Below are 17,876 nucleotides of genomic sequence, written 5' to 3'. Positions count from 1 at the left end.
AGCAGCTACACAACTTTTATTATTATTATTTCTGTACTGCCTGAAATATGGCTGTGCCTAGGCAGATAAGTGTGTTATCTGCAAGATATGAGCCAATACCATCTGTAGTTGTCATATGCAAGTTTTCAGCCTTTTCCCTGCTGGGTAACTCCCATCAAGTAACCACATGCTTGGGATAACGCAGAGTACTGTATGAAACTGAATCATGCTCTGGAGGGCCCTCTATCCTGACTGCTAATATTTAAGCAAATCATAGAATGAATCATAGAGTGGCCTGGGTTGAAAAGGACCACAATGATCATCCAGTTTCAAGCCCCTGCTATGTGCAAGGTCACCAACCACTAGACCAATATATTTAGCATACATACATATCTAGCTTACAACTTCTGAGTTTTCCTGTTCTTACATGATCATAGCCCAAATGGGTTCTTGTAGCAAATACAAAAAACTTGCATTAAGGATGAGATTCTTTACTTGGTGAATTCATTTTTCCCTGTAATGCCAGTTTGTTATCGTGCTGTCCTTTGCAGAACTGGACTGTCACATGCTTTAGTCCAGTTGCTAGCTCTTCTCTCTTTCATAAGGGATGCACTATTCGGAAACTGAATTAAGGCTGGAGAAAAATCCATGGGAAGGGTTTTACTGTTTGAGAAAATGCTTACTTTGTTTACTGCTGTGTATTCCCTATTTGGCAAAATGCTGTGCTACTGGTAGATACAGTCTTAACTGTTCTAACGCACTGACTCTGTCTCATAGTTTCTTCATGACTGCCTGTGCTGTGCGTACAGCATGGCTGAAGTACCCTATTTCATCTGATTAAGCAGATTCTCCAACTTCTGTAACAGAAAGAAATGAACAAAAGTTGCATTAATTATGGTATAACCCTTTATTAGTTCAACTTTAATACAAACTGTACTTCAAAGATACAAATACTGTTTTGTTTACAGACTAGAGATTAAGGTCTGTTAAGCACTGTTTTATCCTTGTATTTATAAAGGTAGAAAATGTAACTAGGCTGGCAGTGAACCATAATGCTGGAAGACAATTCAATGTTTATTTGTTAATATATAAAGTTGCATAGAATTGTAGGTCTTTATGAAGGCATCTGTCTGTGGTTAAATCTCCCTGACCTACCGTACTTCGTCCTGTGAGCAGTACACAAGAAAGGAAAGGCCAGCACTGCCCCTTTTAAATACTATCCAGCACTTTTAAGTAAGAGAGCTGTAGAAAAGCACCATACCAGAAACATCCAAGAGGGCAACGTATGGAAAATTTAATTTGTGAGATTGTTGATATTATATATTGTAGGAACTGAGGTCTATTAACACATTGAACTTCTAAAAAGCACCTAATGCTTAAAAGCATTTCAGATTTAAACACCTCATCCAGTCAAAATTCTCCACTGTATTCGGTATTTTGTTTGCATGTGTAATTCCATTCCCTTCTGCCCTGACAAGAGACTCCTGCATTTGCAGATATGTCCCTGGGCACCCTGCTCTGGATGTCCCATGCTTGAACAGGGACTTAGATCAGATGGCCTCCAGAGGTCCGCACTAACCTCAGCCATTCTGTGATTCCGTAGTGTTAAGCAAACCTCCTTTATGAAGGACTGTTAAACTACTACTAGAGTTGTACTAAAACCTGCCATCTTTATGAGCAAGGCCAGCAGAACTCTGCTTTGCAACTCCTGTATCTGACTCAGATGCTTGGTTCTCCATTCTAAGTCAGCTACACTTAACAGAAGCACTCCCCACTATTTCCAATAAAGTGATCCTAAGAGCGGTGGTTCAACCCCGACTGAGACCTCTGACAAGCTTTGCTTTAAGAGGAATGCAGGAGAATGAGAATGCAGCTTTAACCATGAAGGAAACAGAGGAAGCAATATTTAGGCTTGAATTTGACAGCTCAAGTGGAGAAGTCAGTTTAAGGGAACTAATTTCAAAATACTTTTAACTGGTATCTTGCAAGTCTTCAGAATAAATAGGTAAATGTTGACCTTTCTTTCAAAGGCAAACATTTCCACTCACTTTAAAGGTGTTAATTTCTTTAAATACATCCCTACTCTTTTTTCACCCAATTTAAGGTAGGATAAGGATTTGCTCCTTGTAATCTCACTTACTAACTTGCTCTCTCTGAGTTTTGTCTGAGATTCTTGCAGATTTGGTACTATTGCATTTAGCTGGAAACACAGACTTAATCTCCCTTTAATTGTAAGGTACAGTAATTGTGATGCCCCATGGCAGCATTCCTTGTTGGTAAGCCAGTTGCTGCAAAGGCTGCTGTTGCCACATAACTGCTCTCAGGCTGAGCTTCTGTGGACACGAAGAAGTCTGCTGTTCTTCTTTCCTGCCTCCCTCCTCCCCAGCCTTTGCTCTCTGTTGTAGCTGCTAAGTACAGCTGCTTGTATGGCTACTGGTCCACTTGAGTAACTGTCTGTTCAATGTGTTCTCAGCACAGTTCCAACTGTGAGGAAATGGAATTTGTTGTGTTGTGATGTACTATGAGAATATTTAACATCCTTGTTCCCAGTCACAAGAAGCACTTCTAAGTGAGCACCTTCATTACAATATCTACTACAATATTTGGACCCTTACTTAATCCTTTTATAAGAATTTGAAAGAAAGAATAAAAAATTCCTTGCTTCTGCTAGCTGCTACTATCAGCTGCTGGAAAAGGTAAAATTAGATATTATTATAACAGGCTGTTTCATTTCAGTCTAGTTGATTTTAAGGAACAGGTAGAACGATGACCATGTTCAACACAGACTGCCCTGTGTGTGGTTCCCTAGCAGAGGAACATCTGAAGTGCAGACAAGTTACAATCACTGAGGAGCAGGATCAGTCTTAAATATCTGGAAGGAACCGATGCTATCAGCTAGTATAACCCCATTTAAAATAGCTACATGCTTTTTTTTAGCTCAAGGAGACCCAAGCTGACAGGTCATTCCAGCAGCAAGTGGGCTCAAAGGACTGCCCCATTTTAATACTGGAAGCTCAGATCCCTCAGAGCTGGCAAATAGAAGCTCCATAGATTCTGCAGCAGAAAGTCAGCCCTTACCTCCTAAGATGTGCTTTCTCACACAACCTCATGTGTGTCACTTAGGGGACAAACAGTAGCCCAACTGCTAAGCAAATATTAAATTAACCCTTTCTCCTATACTAGAAGGAATTCAGTGATAAAAATCAGTGGATGAAATTCTTAGAACAAACACAGAGATCCCACTAAGAGAAAAGCACAAAGCTAGTTCCTTGGGTTTTTTTTTCCCTGTTCAGAATGGAAGATATTATCACTGCACTCCAAATCAGGAAGGATGATCCAGCTCATCTGAGTTCCTCAGGATTTTGAAGGAATTTTCTTCTTTCACATTAAGCAAGATAGCTGAAGTCACATCACACAACCACACAATTACAGAACACAGAAAATCACATCCTGCCAATATACTGATCCTAACAGCATGAAATCTGATGTTGCTTACAAGCTTCAAAATTAGTGTGAATGTTAGTGTGAACAGGCACCAATGAAAAAAAACAGACACTCAAAACTTCCTTACCCTAGAACACGAGGTAATAAAAGCATTCTTAGTTTCTATCTACAGCTCTAATATGCACACTGATATATGGGAATCAACCACTGAATGTTTGGTGTGAATTTTCCCAAATTGTAACTACTGCTTCACTTTGTTCAATATGGCTGCTTAAGAGAGGTGCTATGCCATGAGCTGGAAGAGACTGCTATCAATGGCCTAAATACTGTCAATGACCATAGTTCAACCTAGGATATAAAAAGAGTAAAGTGAGAACCAAATAAATATTTGGTCATCGCTCATCCTGTGAATAGCTGCAGAAAACAAAAGAAAACCTTTACAGGAGAATAGTTAGTTTTAAATGCATAAAAACGGAAGATGTATGCAGTTGTTTCAGCTGTACTGAAGGAAAAGAAAGTTAGACAGATTTATTAATGCCCCAAATTAAGAAAACTGACCACAAGTCCTTCTCATGTAACATGTGCTAAAGAAGGTTGCAATCTCTCTCTTTGGTTATGTTTTTAGCCATAAAAGTGTTGTTCTGAGTGACAGGAAATTAGACACAGAAATGTATGTTTTCTAAACTAGAGAAGGGGTTTGTGAAGACTGTTGTGCCTGCATCCAGCTTTCCTGAAAAAAATTGATGTAAAGTATTCAGTAAGCAGGAGGCCAGATTCTTCCCTAATTATTCCACTGAAGAGCTGCACCAGGAGACAAAATATGGCTTAGTTATAGCACTGAAATCAACACAAACAGGCTTTGTGAGAAGTATAGGGATGAGGCTTCCAACTGTACAGATTTCTCATGAATATTACAGCCTTTACAGGCACATGCCCCCTTCATTCAGTATTTATCCTTCTGTTGTGAAGTCCTAGCTCTTACACAGCTGCAGACTTGAGCCATAATAAAAACATTCCAAGTAGCCATTGTGCAAATAGCCCTCTGTTGTGGATATTACTGTACAAGTAGCCTTAAATCTGCCAAAAGAAAATTAGAAACTCAAAGTACGTATGTATCTTTAAAGAGTACTTAAGGGACTGAGCTTAGGCTTAAAGGACCTGGTAGAAATCTGATACTTTCACATTAAAAATCTCCAAATAGTTACATAAAATGCAAGGCCTTTTTCCCCCACAAACCCCAAGTTACACACAGATCTATACATAAGTTTTTAGGGGACCCTATTACCTTGGGCTTTGGTACATATCTCCTAAGTGTGTATCTCTCAAGCTTGGGAAGTCAGAGAAGCTCTGAGGTTAAGTCATCCTTACTTGAAGCTCTTACACAGTGGCAGAATTAGAATTTAAAGTGCTTTCTTTTCACCTTTGAAATATACCTCAAATACCTCCTACAGACTAGGTAAAAAACAACAAAATAATCCATTAACTTGTATTACCGACTCTCCCAAAATTAAGTAGATCTCAAATATCATTACCAATCATCATATTTTCTTTCTTTTTCAAGACTGCATAAACTAGACTTGGACAATAATGGATCGGAAAGGAAAAAATCTTTAAGCATTTGACTAGTTCTGATCTCCAGGCTTGAAATAGCTCTGTAAGTGACACACTGAAGAGATACAAATCAATTTCCCCTTTCTTTATGATAACATATAGCTGAAAATGTCCTTATAACTTACTGGGTTTAATGCTCCATGTCCCATAAGAAAAAATTCTCCCATTTGTTTCTGTAGCCCAAAAGGAAAGAAAGTTTTTAACAAGAAAGTGAGCATACCAGAAATAATTTACCAATCACTCATGGAGAATAGAAAAGTTTGCCAGATGGTCACAGAAACTAGAAGAAAACGCTTTTTGAGCTTACTTGTGTTTAGATAACTGTAACTTCCCTAGGTTTTCGTTTTGCACTCTCTAGTCGCGTCAGGGGGCGGAAGTTTGTTGTCTTCCTGCTTCCTTCTGCAGTGCTTAACCGACAGTCCTTCTGCAGCCCCCTCAGCAGCTCCATTAGTTCCCGTTTCTCCAGCTCTGCTTGCTCCAGTTCTTGTCGATGCTGTCTCTCTGCGGCCATGAGGGAGCGCACATCTGACATCACTCGTGACATCTGACTCTGAAATGCAGGTATCGATTTACTGCAATAAATGAACTTTTCTAACGATGGTGTAACAATGCTGAGCTGGTCATGCACAGAGGGTAACGGATTATAAATTAACAACACTGAAATCAGCGACTGGTTTTGTTAGCGGAGGAAATGTAAAAAATTTAAGACATAATCCAGCACTGACCTTCTTAGATGGTCTTTTCTCAAAAATTCCCAAAGTTTTCCTCCAAGTGCAAAAAGTTTCTTATGAAATATTTTGAACTGTGTGCGGATTTACCTGGATGCTTAAACTTCTAATGTCAAGGCCCCAACCAAACTAACATTTTGGTTACATTCAGAAAACATTTTGAACAAAATTTTGAAAACAAAAACCTCTACAGCATTTCCATTCTTTTGGGCTTAAACTATCATGACTCAATGATATATATAGGATTGGATGTATCAAAAGACAACATAGCCTTCCTTCTTATTTTATTTGATTTACACTGCACTTTCCAACCTTTTGATCACAGCTGAAGTACAGTGTAAACACCATTGTCTGTAGTAGGGCTCTGTGTCAGCACTAGATTAAAACACTTTGAACAGCACTAAACAAGGGGCTGGCTATTTAATTACATTTGATTTGTGACATACCACAAGCCCTAGTTTTAGACTCTAGAAATTATCTGCTGACAGGTTATGTGTGCATCAAACAATGCAGTCCTTGTACAGTGATATTCAGGCTAGCTCCAAATTAATTTGAAATAGACAAACTGCATAAAACCAGCACAGAGTCTGCTTCCCAACAGAGCTGATTAGCCCAGGCAAAGTGCTGTGCTGGCATATTTTGGTGTCTATATTTCATAAAACTTGCCTCTATCTGAGGCTCTGTATTTACAAGAGAGAAGACTTTCTGGGAAGAGCTAAGTGCTACACTGCTATAGGAGGGTTGGGGAAGGAAAAGATCATACTCACCTTGAGCTCTTCAATTTCATTTTGCAGAACACTCTCTTTTTGGACCATATGTCTTCTTTGCGAATCTAATCTTGACTCCATCTCATGCTTTGCTTCCTCCACTCTGCAGATCATTTCTGACCTAAAAATGCATTTCTCCTTTTTAAGCCTTATTAACATGGGTGGAAAAAAATATTTCAGATTCCACAAAAACTTCCTGCAGCCAGCCTGATCTGACAGGATGTCTCTGGAGACATGATCTACCATCCATAAATTGTCTTCAGTGACACATTCTTGTTGCTTATCATACACTGTCATAGGGGACAAACATATCACATTCATGATGTAATTCTATGATTTAGAGATCAGGTATTTATGACTTTAAATAATTTATTGCCTGTAGCATATGCTTATTTCTAAGCATGTGTGGTCAAGATAAAAAAAGATGTGTAAATACCACTGTATTGTTAAACATGTTACCTTGTCACTTTTAAAGAAGACAACAAATGATAGCAGTATCTGTCATAATCTGATCACATACACATCAACTGCCAAAAATTCACTGTTACTACATTAACCTTTTGAGTTCAGTAACCAGGTACCTCAATTCCTCACGTCTCAATGACTTTAAAATGGATTTGAGCCAGACTGCACAGCAATGTTCAGGAGCACAAGACTTACACAGTCAAAAGATTAAAAATAGGAAGGACACATAAAAAAAAAAAACAAGAACAAAAAACATTCAACAAGCAAAGAAACAAAAAATGCACCAAGAACTGCCTGGTTGGAATATCATGGAAAGGAAAAGCTACAGAAACATATAAGAGGAAATAAGAGAAAGCTGCTTAGAAGATTCATATTGACCAACTGTTATTCCATGGTTTAATTGAAATTATAAATAAGATTCTATGAAGTTAAATAATAGAATGGATTGAGTTGGTAAGGGACCTCAAGGATCATGAATCTCCAACTCCCCTGCCACAGGCAGGGCTGCCAACCTCCATATCTAATACTAGACCAGGCTGCCCAGGGCCCCATCCAACTTGGCCTTCAACTCCTCCAGGGATGGGGCATCCACAACCTCTCTGGGCAGCCTGTTCCAGTACCTCACCACTCTCATAGTGAAGAACTTCCCCCTGATATCCAATCTAAATCTTCCCTTCTTCAACTTAAGACCATTTCCCCTTGTCCTGCTATTACCTGCCACTGCAAAGAGTTGGCTCCCCTCATGATTACATAAATCTACTGGTGTGTACCTAACAAAATAATCAAGACATTTTTATCTTCAGAACGATTTGTAGAAATTGAAGCAAAATAATTAAAAAATGTGGATTTGGATCTATATCACACCAATGGAAAAAGGAAATTGCCAACTTTTGGCCAGTTCCTGGCAGATATTTCATCAGCTTACACAGCCAGCTCAGTTAAGCTGTAACCAGTGGTATTTCAGGATTTCTACTAACTTGGACAAGTAAGTAACAGAAAAAACAATCAAAACAGTAAGAATTTAAGCCTGCACAGACAAATAATACCCTGTGCCTTTAGTATTAATTGATTAAAGCACTATTTAACATATACAGGAATCCAGTGCTAGTAATGTGAAGTGCTTCATGCAGTGATTTTAGGCCCAGACAAACACAAACATTAAAGAAGGTACGTACCGAAGTAGTTCTAGCTCAGTTCTCAGCTCTGCTACACAATTATGCTGTGTGTCCTCTGCACTGAGGATGGTGTACCCACAACCATTGGGGCACTCCCGGCTCCGATATTCACACACTGCCAAGTGGCCATCAAGGTTACGTCGCTCAATCTGAACTGTGCAGCCTGAACAGGGAAGAAGAAGATAAGCCAACCACTTACAACTAACAGAAGCATTGTCATTAATTCCAACGTAACCACTTAAGTGAGTAATGAAATTGTAATATCATGAGATAAGCAACTATCAGTCTGCTGAAGTGTGGGAAAAAGCATATTCTTTAGAACATAAAGTACAATAGTTATAACACACGTAATACAGACTCTCAAAAATTCTTATTAAAACATTTACTGGTTAATTAAGGAGTATTCTTTTGTAAAGATTTTGCCATTGGTCCATCATTAAAGCTACTGCAGTAATGACAACTCTGACAGCAGGACAAGACTAGCAGCTTGTAACGAATGGGATGGATGAAGAACGTAAATGTTTAAATAAATAAGGTATCAAATTTAGAAAAAAAAGAGTCCAAGGACAGGTTGTACAGCAGTGGGTGAGACTGTTTTCCTCACCACAGGTCAGTCTTATGTCTATACAATACACCACGAGAGGTTTACACATGCTCATACATTGCTACCACACAACAGAGACAAGATGGAGCAGCTCATTAAACATTACTGTTTCTGTAGAAAGTGAAAAGTGCATTTGCAACAGTCACTGCTGAGACTTCTGATAGGCTTCTAACTTCTCATGGAGCAACTCTAGCACCTCAAAATCCTCCCAATTAATTACAGTGGCAGACTCAACTATGCTCTCAACCTCTTTGATCAGAAATTTAAGTTTTTCTAGAAACACATCACATTTTGAATAAAATCAGCTGGGAAATGTTAACAGTACATTTATTTTTTAAAAGTATGTTCCTTCCTCAGGAAGCATAGGTTTGCTTCAGAGACCTTAACACAAACATATCAACTCTACTAAAAATTTAATTAGAAAATCCCATTCCCAGGATACTTTTTTGTTAAAGTCAAGAGATGGTGCATGGCTGCAGATGCACCAGGAAAACCAGCTCTTCAAATCAGTGTAACAGAAGTTAAACATCACATTTTAATGAACCATTGACACTGAAAGGCAACCTGACAAACTGACAGAAACCTATACAAATGTGCTGCTCAGTCTTCATAAATTTGAGATTCACTGCTTTCCTTCATTTGGTTAGTTCTTGGCTAAGAATTTGCTGCTAATGGCCATGATAGCCATAAATGGGTAATGAGTTTTCTTCAGAAAAGCCTGCTGCAAAGTGTACATCTCAATAAACATTTGAATTTCAGTTTAAAAATGAATGGCCATCATTGCCATTCTGTCGACAGAAAGCTGGAAAACAAATATTTGCTGAACAGAAAAGATGAACTTCTTTGACTGTTACTCACCAGCATTGGAGCAGGGGATCTGACTGTATTCACACTCCCTCTCATGCCGGTCTATGGACTCCAGAGAGCAAACCATTTCACAGCCATGCTCTCTGTTTTTGCAGTGTAGTTGAAGACGATTTAGATCATTTTTCATATACCTATGCATACAAAGAAAAAAAAAAATTGTTCTTAAGACAGAAAATTATTGAAAAAAATTGAGTTTTCCACTGAAGACAAATTAAGATTCAAATTGTAATCAGGAAAACATATATATATATATATAGAAACTGATTCTTCTTATATATATTTTAAGCATTCAAGTGACAATTTTGGAAACGAAGAAGCTAACAAAAGAAACAATATTAAATGAAAAATTCAGCTGCCAAAATTAGATGTGCAAACAAAGTAGTTATTTTTGACTATTTTCAACTCTTTTCACTAGCTTAGCTGTATTCCCAAACACTTTGGCTACTCTTTCATTGCCACTGCCTATGGTATACTTCAGCTTTCCATATAGCTAAACTCTCAATACTCTCCTCACTAAAGGAGTTAAACCCAATGCCTGTGGGTGAAGATTTTAAACAACGTTACTTAATCTGAGTAAGACAGACAATGCAGGACATCAAGCAGTGTCAAGTGATAAAACTGTGACTACTGGCAATAAACAATTATAAGAGTAAAGAGAAAGATAAAAGATACATAATGCTTAGTGACTGTTAACCCTGAGAACTGTTTACTGTGACTTTTTACGAGGGTGGATAGTGATAGGACAAGGGGGAATGGTTTTAAACTGAGACAGGGGAGGTTTAGGTTAGACATTAGGAGGAAGTTTTTCACACAGAGAGTGGTGACACACTGCAACAGTTGCCCAAGGAGGTTGTGGATGCCCCATCCCTGGAGGCATTCAAGGCCAGGCTGGATGTGGCTCTGGGCAGCCTGGTCTGGTGGTTGGTGACCCTGCACATAGCAGGGGGTTGAAACCAGATGATCATTGTGGTCCTTTTCAACCCAGGCCTACATAGAATCTACGATTCTATGATTCTTTGAAGAACCTGGGAGACATAATTGAAATTGAAAATACTTTCAGGGTACTGTTTAGCCTGCTTTTTCTAAAACTGTTTGGGAAAGTTTTGCTGCTGTAGATGTTCAGAATAATATCCAGACAGGTGTCTAAGAACTTGCACTCAAGATATGCAAAGGCGGAGAACAAAAAAAAAAAAAAAAAAAAAAAAAAAAATCAGTGTTCTCTCTGTTTAGAAATCTCATTATCTCAAAAGCTGGTTATAACAAATAGAAAATGCTAATGGCTTCAAGGAAGTGATCAGTTTCTACCACAGGTATGTTGGGTCAAGACAACTTTGAGTCACAGTAGGTGAAAAGAGATGAATCTATGCAAGAAAAATTGAAAAATCCTAAATTCATACAATTCTAACATACAATGAGACTACTGTATACCTGTACAGAGGTCGTAGCACAGACACATCGATCACTTGTCTGTCTTCAGGGCAGTTACTGTGATGAACAAGCCAGCCATGTATACAAGCAGTACAGAAAGCATGTTCACAAGGAGCCTGTAATGGATCTTCCAAAACATCACGGCAGATGGAGCATAAGAGCCCTTCATTAACATAACCAACAAAACGTTCAATATCGTAACCCATGCTTTCCACACACTTCCAACCTGTTAACAAAGAGAATAAAGCAGTCTGTTCAGAATCTACTACACAACAGCCTGGATGCAATTCTAGAAATATGGAGATCTTAAGGCAAATACAGAGCTGGTGAGAATACACTACAGACTTCAAGATTTAATTGAGAACTGGAGGACTGTACTGCTGGAGATCAGCATCCTCATTTTATATCAAGGATATGTGAATCCTGAAAGCAAAGACTTCAGTAGATGCATCCCAAACTCTGTTATGAAACACACTTCTAGGAGCCACCACGAAACACAAAGTTCCTGTTTACTCAAATTCTACCTGAAGCAGAAATATTTAAAAAGTTCAAAAGTGTTTGCATTCCATCTATATAATACAGGCCCTCTATATGATGCCTAACAAACTTACAAAACAGTAACCTTACAAACCACAGCCGTGGTACCATCAGCCAGCACATTTTGCATTTTGAACTGCACATGACTTAACACATTGCCTTCTTACTGAAGAAAAAAGGAAGATGGAGGTTCTCTAATAGTTGTAGACGCTCATTACAAGGAGAACAGCACAAAATCTCCATGTGTCTAGAGGAATGTTTGACATTCAGGAATAAAAAGAAGCCAAGACTTCAGCTAGCCCTGAAATCATGGAAAGCTATTATTGTTCTCTCCTACTGGATTTATTTTATAAAACAGGGTTCCTTTTGAAACAATTTAAAAGTTCTGTGAAGAGGAACTAAGCAGCAATCTATCTTCACCAAAATCCTTCCAAGAGAAGCTTACTAGAATTTGCTAAAACTCTACAGAACTCACTTAAGAGAAAGCGTTAGATTTTGCCTTCCTCCTTAACATACAAAATCACTTTTGTAAACTCAGAACAGAGTTTTTAATTAGCTATGAGGTTTTTAAAATAAAACAATAAATGAGAATATCCTACCTTTTTCGATTTTGCTACATATATACCTAGTTTGCCCAATTACTTCAGAATCAGTTTTCTAATCAGCAAGATATACAGTGCTTCCTTCAGTTTCTCTTCACTGCTTTATTATGCCTAGGAGAAAAATTAGAAAGAAAAAGACTCAGTTGTGCTTCCTAAGTTAATGAGTCTTATGCTTAATCAGCCAGATGTTGAATAGAATGCTGCCCTAACAGCTTCCAAAGCCTACAATTCAACACAAGAGATCTGATTAGACCAGGAAACCTCCCCTCCCCCCCAAAAAAAAACAACACACACACAAAAATCAGTCTTTTAGTTATTACTGATGATGAAACATATTGCAAACACGAACACCCTGCCAGCATTTCACTTCAAACCTTTACAGACTCATTTGTAGGATTGAGGTTAACAGAATTCAGTTATATTGAAATAAGCAGTTGAAATCTGGTAAAATAATATTCTTTACAGTTTTGAAACTTTATTTAACCCAGCTCCATTCAGGCAGGACACACAGCTCATTTTCAAAACAGAAGCATCACAGTCAAGTTCACAGAACTGATAAATAACTTTGTTCTGATACACAATGTAACTAAGGTTGCTCACTTAAAAAATTACAAATGAAGTCATCATTTAAATCCCAAGGGTCTATATCTAGTTAGTGTAATATAAAATTCAAGGAGGATCTGTGTTAGCAAGGCAGTTGCGATTTATTCATCTATATTGCTCTCAACTGGAATTAGACCTACTGAAGAACACCACGGACCTCTAAAGACTAGAGTCATATTTTGCTCTGAAGGAAAAAGATCTCCATGACCATAATAATAAAGGCAGTGTTTCTGAGCAGTAGCGGCTCAAATTAACTCATATAAGTCGCTAGGAAGTAAAATAAAATACGTGGCTGACCAGTGAACGTGGGACTGGACCTTTCTGCAAACACTGATCAAGTGTAAGGATGAGAGAAGTCTTTCCAAAGCACTGACCTTATTGTGGGGAAAGAAGTGTAGATGTAATCTGTGCAATTTTAATAGATTTTGTGGGGTGTGTGTGTGTGTGTGTTTTATAAAATATCCGTTGTAACTCAGTGTTAGGGTAGTATGGTTAGGTTACGGTTGGACTTGATGATCTTCGAGGTCTTTTCCAACCTGAGCAATTCTATTATTCTATTCTCTGATAAAAAACAAACAAACCCAACAACTTTGTAATTCCTTTTAATTAATACATGATAAATCTGGAATTTGGAACATCCTTCATATCTGAGTAGCAAAACATACCTTCAGGGAATATGAGCTACTTGTGTTAACAGGGTGCTCGCTAAGATTAAAGCTAATAAAACCTGCAGTGAGCATAGCACAAGTAAGCATGTATATTATCAAATACGAAACACATCACCTGCTATAGTTTTCACACTGTGTTTTCCTTCTACTGGCACGCTTACAGCACAGCCACAGCAGCACGCAGTGCAATCCACAGACCTCTGATAAGTTCCCAAGCAGATTTCAGAGTGCACTCAGCTCTGTGCTTCTCTGGCTATGTTGCTATCCACAGTACATACAAAAGAAACCTGTAGGCATCATTGATATGCCAATCCTTTGGTCACAGCACGGATGTTTTATGTTTTAGAAAAGCGTGCTCAAGAAAATACTGTATTATGAAGATGATAAACACTTCTCTTCATACTGTTGTTTCCCTGCATGCTTTTAGAGCTCTTCTGCAAAAACAGGAAATTCAGGGCTGTGCCAGTTCAGGGTAAACAAAACAAGCACAAAGCTGTCACTGTGAGGACAGAAGGGAACAGGGGGAAGTTAGGAACTGGAGAACAATGCTAATAGTAACAGAATGTGAAGCCAAGTACTAGCTCCCCAATGCTGATGAAAGCATTGAAACATACAGTATGTTTACACTGGAGGATGTTAAATGGAACATATGTTGTGATTTGAATTGTGAGGCTAACATTTTGATTTAGCTTGTTCATGTCAGCAGATTCAGCTTTTAGAAAACTTTCACAGAGGTACAAGATATGTTCTGAGAACTCTATGTAATTCTGTAACTCTACAGATTCTTTTCTACTGGAATTATGGATGCTGCAAGCTACAGCTTGCTTACGCTGCTGATCCCCAAACACTCAATCTTCAAGACACTAGGGAGAAGATCAGGCAGATGCAATGGCATACACTACTACAGCAGTACAAATGGCTTTACTCAGTACTTCCACCGCAACACACCACCACCGTCAATTTCTGTTCTCCCTAAAGCAATTTCTCTCTGACCTCAAAACTTCTTCTTCCATTTCTATTACAATTCACAGATTTCACACTCCTTTTGGTTTGTACCCAGAAATTACATTAGGCATCACCACCTTCTTACACTCTAGTAACATTTCCAAACCTTGCCTTGTCTGCTTCCTCTGGTCCCGAATTTTTCCCATCACCTGGCAATTACCAGCAGCGTTGTCCCCAAGGAAACCCAGGATCTGTAGGTGCCAAATCTGGAAGGCAGAAAAACAACAACTATTACATGCTATTTTCTTTCATTGTTTCAAATGTATTTTTTCTCTTCATAGTTTCTGACATGCAACAATCTCCCCCAGTGCTGAGGTTTAACCCCAGTGGGCTGCTAAGCACCACGCAGCTTCTTGCCTACCTCCCCCAGAGCAAAATGATCAGACAGGCAAAAGTGAGAATATGTGGGGGTTTAGATAAAGACAAATTAATAAGGAAAAAAAAAAAAACAAGGAAAAAAACCCTAAAAACAGAACACTAAGAAAAAAAAAAACAACAAGGAATACAAGCAACATAAGCACAATTGCTCAGCACCAGCATATTGATAGCTCGTCAGTCCCTGAGCAACAGCAGCCCTGGCAAACACTCCCCTTGCTTCACTGCTGAGCATAACCCAACGGGCACTGAATATCCCTTTGGACACTTTGGGTCAGTTGGGTACAATTTGGCTGTGCCCCCTTCCAGCTCCTGGTGCACCTCCTGGCTTCTCGGTGGTGAAGCAGTGTGAAACTGAATAGAATAGAATTGTTTAAGTTGGAAGGGACCTTTAAAGGCCATCCTGTCAAAGTCAGAATGAACAGGAACACCGACAGCTAGATCAGGTACTCTGAGCCTGGTCCAGCCTGACCTTGAATGTCTGCAAGGACGGGATATCAATCACATCTCAGGGCAGCCTGCTTCTATGCTTCAATACTCTTATTGTAGAAAAAACCTTTTTACTATATCCAACCTAAACCTTCCCTCTTTTAATGTGAAACTATTTCCCCCTGTCCCGCCACAACAGACTTTGCTGAAGATTCTATACCCTTCTTTCTTTTAGCCCCCCTTTAGATACTGAAAGGCCACTACCAAAGCCTTTTCTGCTGCAAGCTGAAACAGAAAAGACCCTGATATAGCTTAAGCATTGCTCAGCAACAACTAAACCACCTACGTATTAACAACACTGTTTTCATCACACATACAAACCACAGTACCCTACCAGCTGCTATTAAGAACATTATTAACTCCATCCCAGCCAAAAGCAGCACAGACCCTAATTCATTCCTTCAGGAGCTGCTGTCCCAACTGTTCATCAGGCAGATGAAGCTTGAAGCCAGCCTCAAGCTATGGTCTGCTCTGCCTTCAGACTGTGGGTACAGCTGCAAGGAAAATACAAATGGGATACAGCTCCCAATAACATAATGATAAATCTTGCCAAATAACTAGAACTAATCAAAGCTACTCCATCATAAAATTAGGATAATGATGCCATTAGTGAAATGCTTTTTTTCTTTTACAGTAGTTTCTGATTTTATTAAACATTCTTTCTTTCCCCGTGGCAAAATAAAAGCAGTTAGAAGGGCTGTATGGTATCATGACAGAACTACAGATGTGCACCTCTAATACAACACTTTCAGGACGAGTGGAAGTACAAATAACTTACACAGGGCCCAGTAACAAGGTGACATTTAACATGCTGCTGCTTCAGCATCTGTTTTCACAAATACGCACTGTGCTTTTAAATCCTGCTATACAAAAGCCATGTTTCAGGATGCCTTGTGCAACTGTAAGGCAGTTTATGGTAGCATTAATGGCCAAAGAAGCAGACGCATCCCTTCAGATGTCAGCACAAGCTCTCACTCCTGCCACTACTGTCGGAAATATCCAAATAATTTATCAGGACGGTATCTCTGATAAAGCAGATTTTATTCGCAATTGCAATGGCGGGCCTCCTGAAAGCAGGAGAGCACCCAGAAAACAGCGTTACATCTTTTATTCCCTATTGCCTGATGCTTATCTCTTTCTCCCCTAGTTCTTCATTGGCTGAGTACTTCAGGTTCACAATCTTCTCGACGCTGCACTAAACATGGAAACACTGGACAAACATAAATCTTTGCTGCCTAAGCATAAATCTGTAATTAATTAACTAACTTATTCCACACTTGATCATTGTTTTGCGGATATCTGCTTGTCCTTCCTTCCACAGAGATAAGCTTGAGAGAAGGACAGAGGAGAGTATCTTGGTGCCTGCCTTCACGTCCCAATCTTCTCACGGAGTGAGACAGTCCGGCCTTGTGTAGAGGCCCTAGCTTCTTTGACGCTTGCTAAATCTGTTTTTCTTTTGCTGGGAGTTTCTTACCCTAACAGAACAACCCTACAGTATGTTTTCTAATCCCTAACACTATACTCACATTGTTTGGAACATTTAACAACTATTACAGTTTTGCAAGAAAGAATTAATCACGTAATTCAGTAATAATGTTTTGAAAACATGCTGCTAACATATACAGTATTTTCACTTCTTAGATCAACTATTTCTAAGGATAAGTTACAGAATACAAATGCATTATGTTCTACTTCTTCAAACCAACTGCCCTTTTTAATATCAAATGCAGAAACAACATTCCACTCCCACACTATCGCACTGGGTAAGCAGCCTGTTTGAAGAGCGAACTGCCAAATCTCGTACCTGACAGCAGCCTCAGCCAAGCCATCCCCTATTCGTGTCCTTTCACTTCCCTCCTCTTCCCGCCTTGAATCGACGGAACATTTAACATTTAACGCAACCCTTTTCTCACCCGGTGCAGACGAGTGACCACACGGAACAACTCGGACTCGACTGTCATGTAAATGGCTCAGGAAAAGCTCCGATGACCACGGAAGTGGGGCAGGACAGGCTACGAGCAAAACGAGGTCTATGCTCCTACTAGCACCCGCCTAATTCAGAGCACAGGTAAGAGAAGGGGCCGGGTTCGGGCAGGCTGCAGGTGGCTGGCGCTGCTCCGGCCCACACACATCAGAGCGCCCCGCCCCGCCCCCACCTACCGGCATCTTCCCGCCGCCTCCTCAGGGCCTCCGAGCACGGGCACGGCGCTCCCCAGCACCAGGCCCACACACACGGCAGCCGATCCCCGCGCAACGCCCCGTCCCTTAGTAGCTCGCTCCAGCTGCGCCACAGGACGGCCGCTGCGGTCGTAACGGCCGTTACGGCTATATGGGCCGAGCCCGCCCCGGCCTCCCGCCGCCGCCTCCTCAGTCCCTCAGGGCTGCTGCCACCGCCCCTCAGCCCGCTGTCGTAAGAAGGGCAAGGTTACTTTTGCAGCCGCTTGTGCTTGACGGCTGCGTGTCGCAAGTCGACACAACTCTTCCGCCATGTTGTGTGTGGCGCTGCGTCGCAACGGCCTCGCAGGACAC

General features: G+C 39.9%; 2 protein-coding genes across 3 annotated transcripts in view; one reads left to right on the top strand and one right to left on the bottom strand.

The window, feature by feature from the left end:
• Positions 1 to 871: 871 nt before the first annotated feature.
• On the bottom strand, positions 872 to 17,793 carry LOC100545208 (RING finger protein 151-like). Of its 2 annotated transcripts, none has more exons than XM_085221420.1 (8): positions 17,508 to 17,793; positions 14,590 to 14,689; positions 12,205 to 12,318; positions 11,069 to 11,294; positions 9,632 to 9,771; positions 8,170 to 8,332; positions 6,530 to 6,650; positions 872 to 5,584 (listed from the first exon to the last, which is right to left on the bottom strand). In XM_085221420.1, the coding sequence occupies exons 4-8, from the start codon at positions 11,272 to 11,274 to the stop codon at positions 5,348 to 5,350; spliced, it is 867 nt and encodes a 288-aa protein (XP_085077546.1). In that variant the 5' UTR covers positions 11,275 to 11,294; positions 12,205 to 12,318; positions 14,590 to 14,689; positions 17,508 to 17,793; the 3' UTR covers positions 872 to 5,347. The 2 variants fall into 2 exon arrangements, with proteins under 2 accessions (XP_085077546.1, XP_085077545.1); XM_085221419.1 differs by having other exon boundaries at positions 14,595 to 14,689.
• Positions 17,225 to 17,876, top strand: part of RAD54B (RAD54 homolog B) — a 63,132-nt gene continuing 62,480 nt past the window's right edge. Inside the window, exon 1 of the mRNA XM_003205181.4 lies at positions 17,225 to 17,415. The gene's annotated coding sequence lies outside the window, so the exon portion shown is untranslated. The remainder of the gene's footprint in view (positions 17,416 to 17,876) is intronic.

The sequence above is a fragment of the Meleagris gallopavo genome, chromosome 3 (assembly GCF_905368555.1).
Source record: "Meleagris gallopavo chromosome 3, MGAL_WU_HG_1.1, whole genome shotgun sequence".
Classification (NCBI taxonomy): domain Eukaryota; kingdom Metazoa; phylum Chordata; class Aves; order Galliformes; family Phasianidae; genus Meleagris; species Meleagris gallopavo.
The sequence above is the reverse complement of the archived record's forward strand: the minus strand, read 5'-3'. Positions and strand labels throughout refer to the sequence as shown.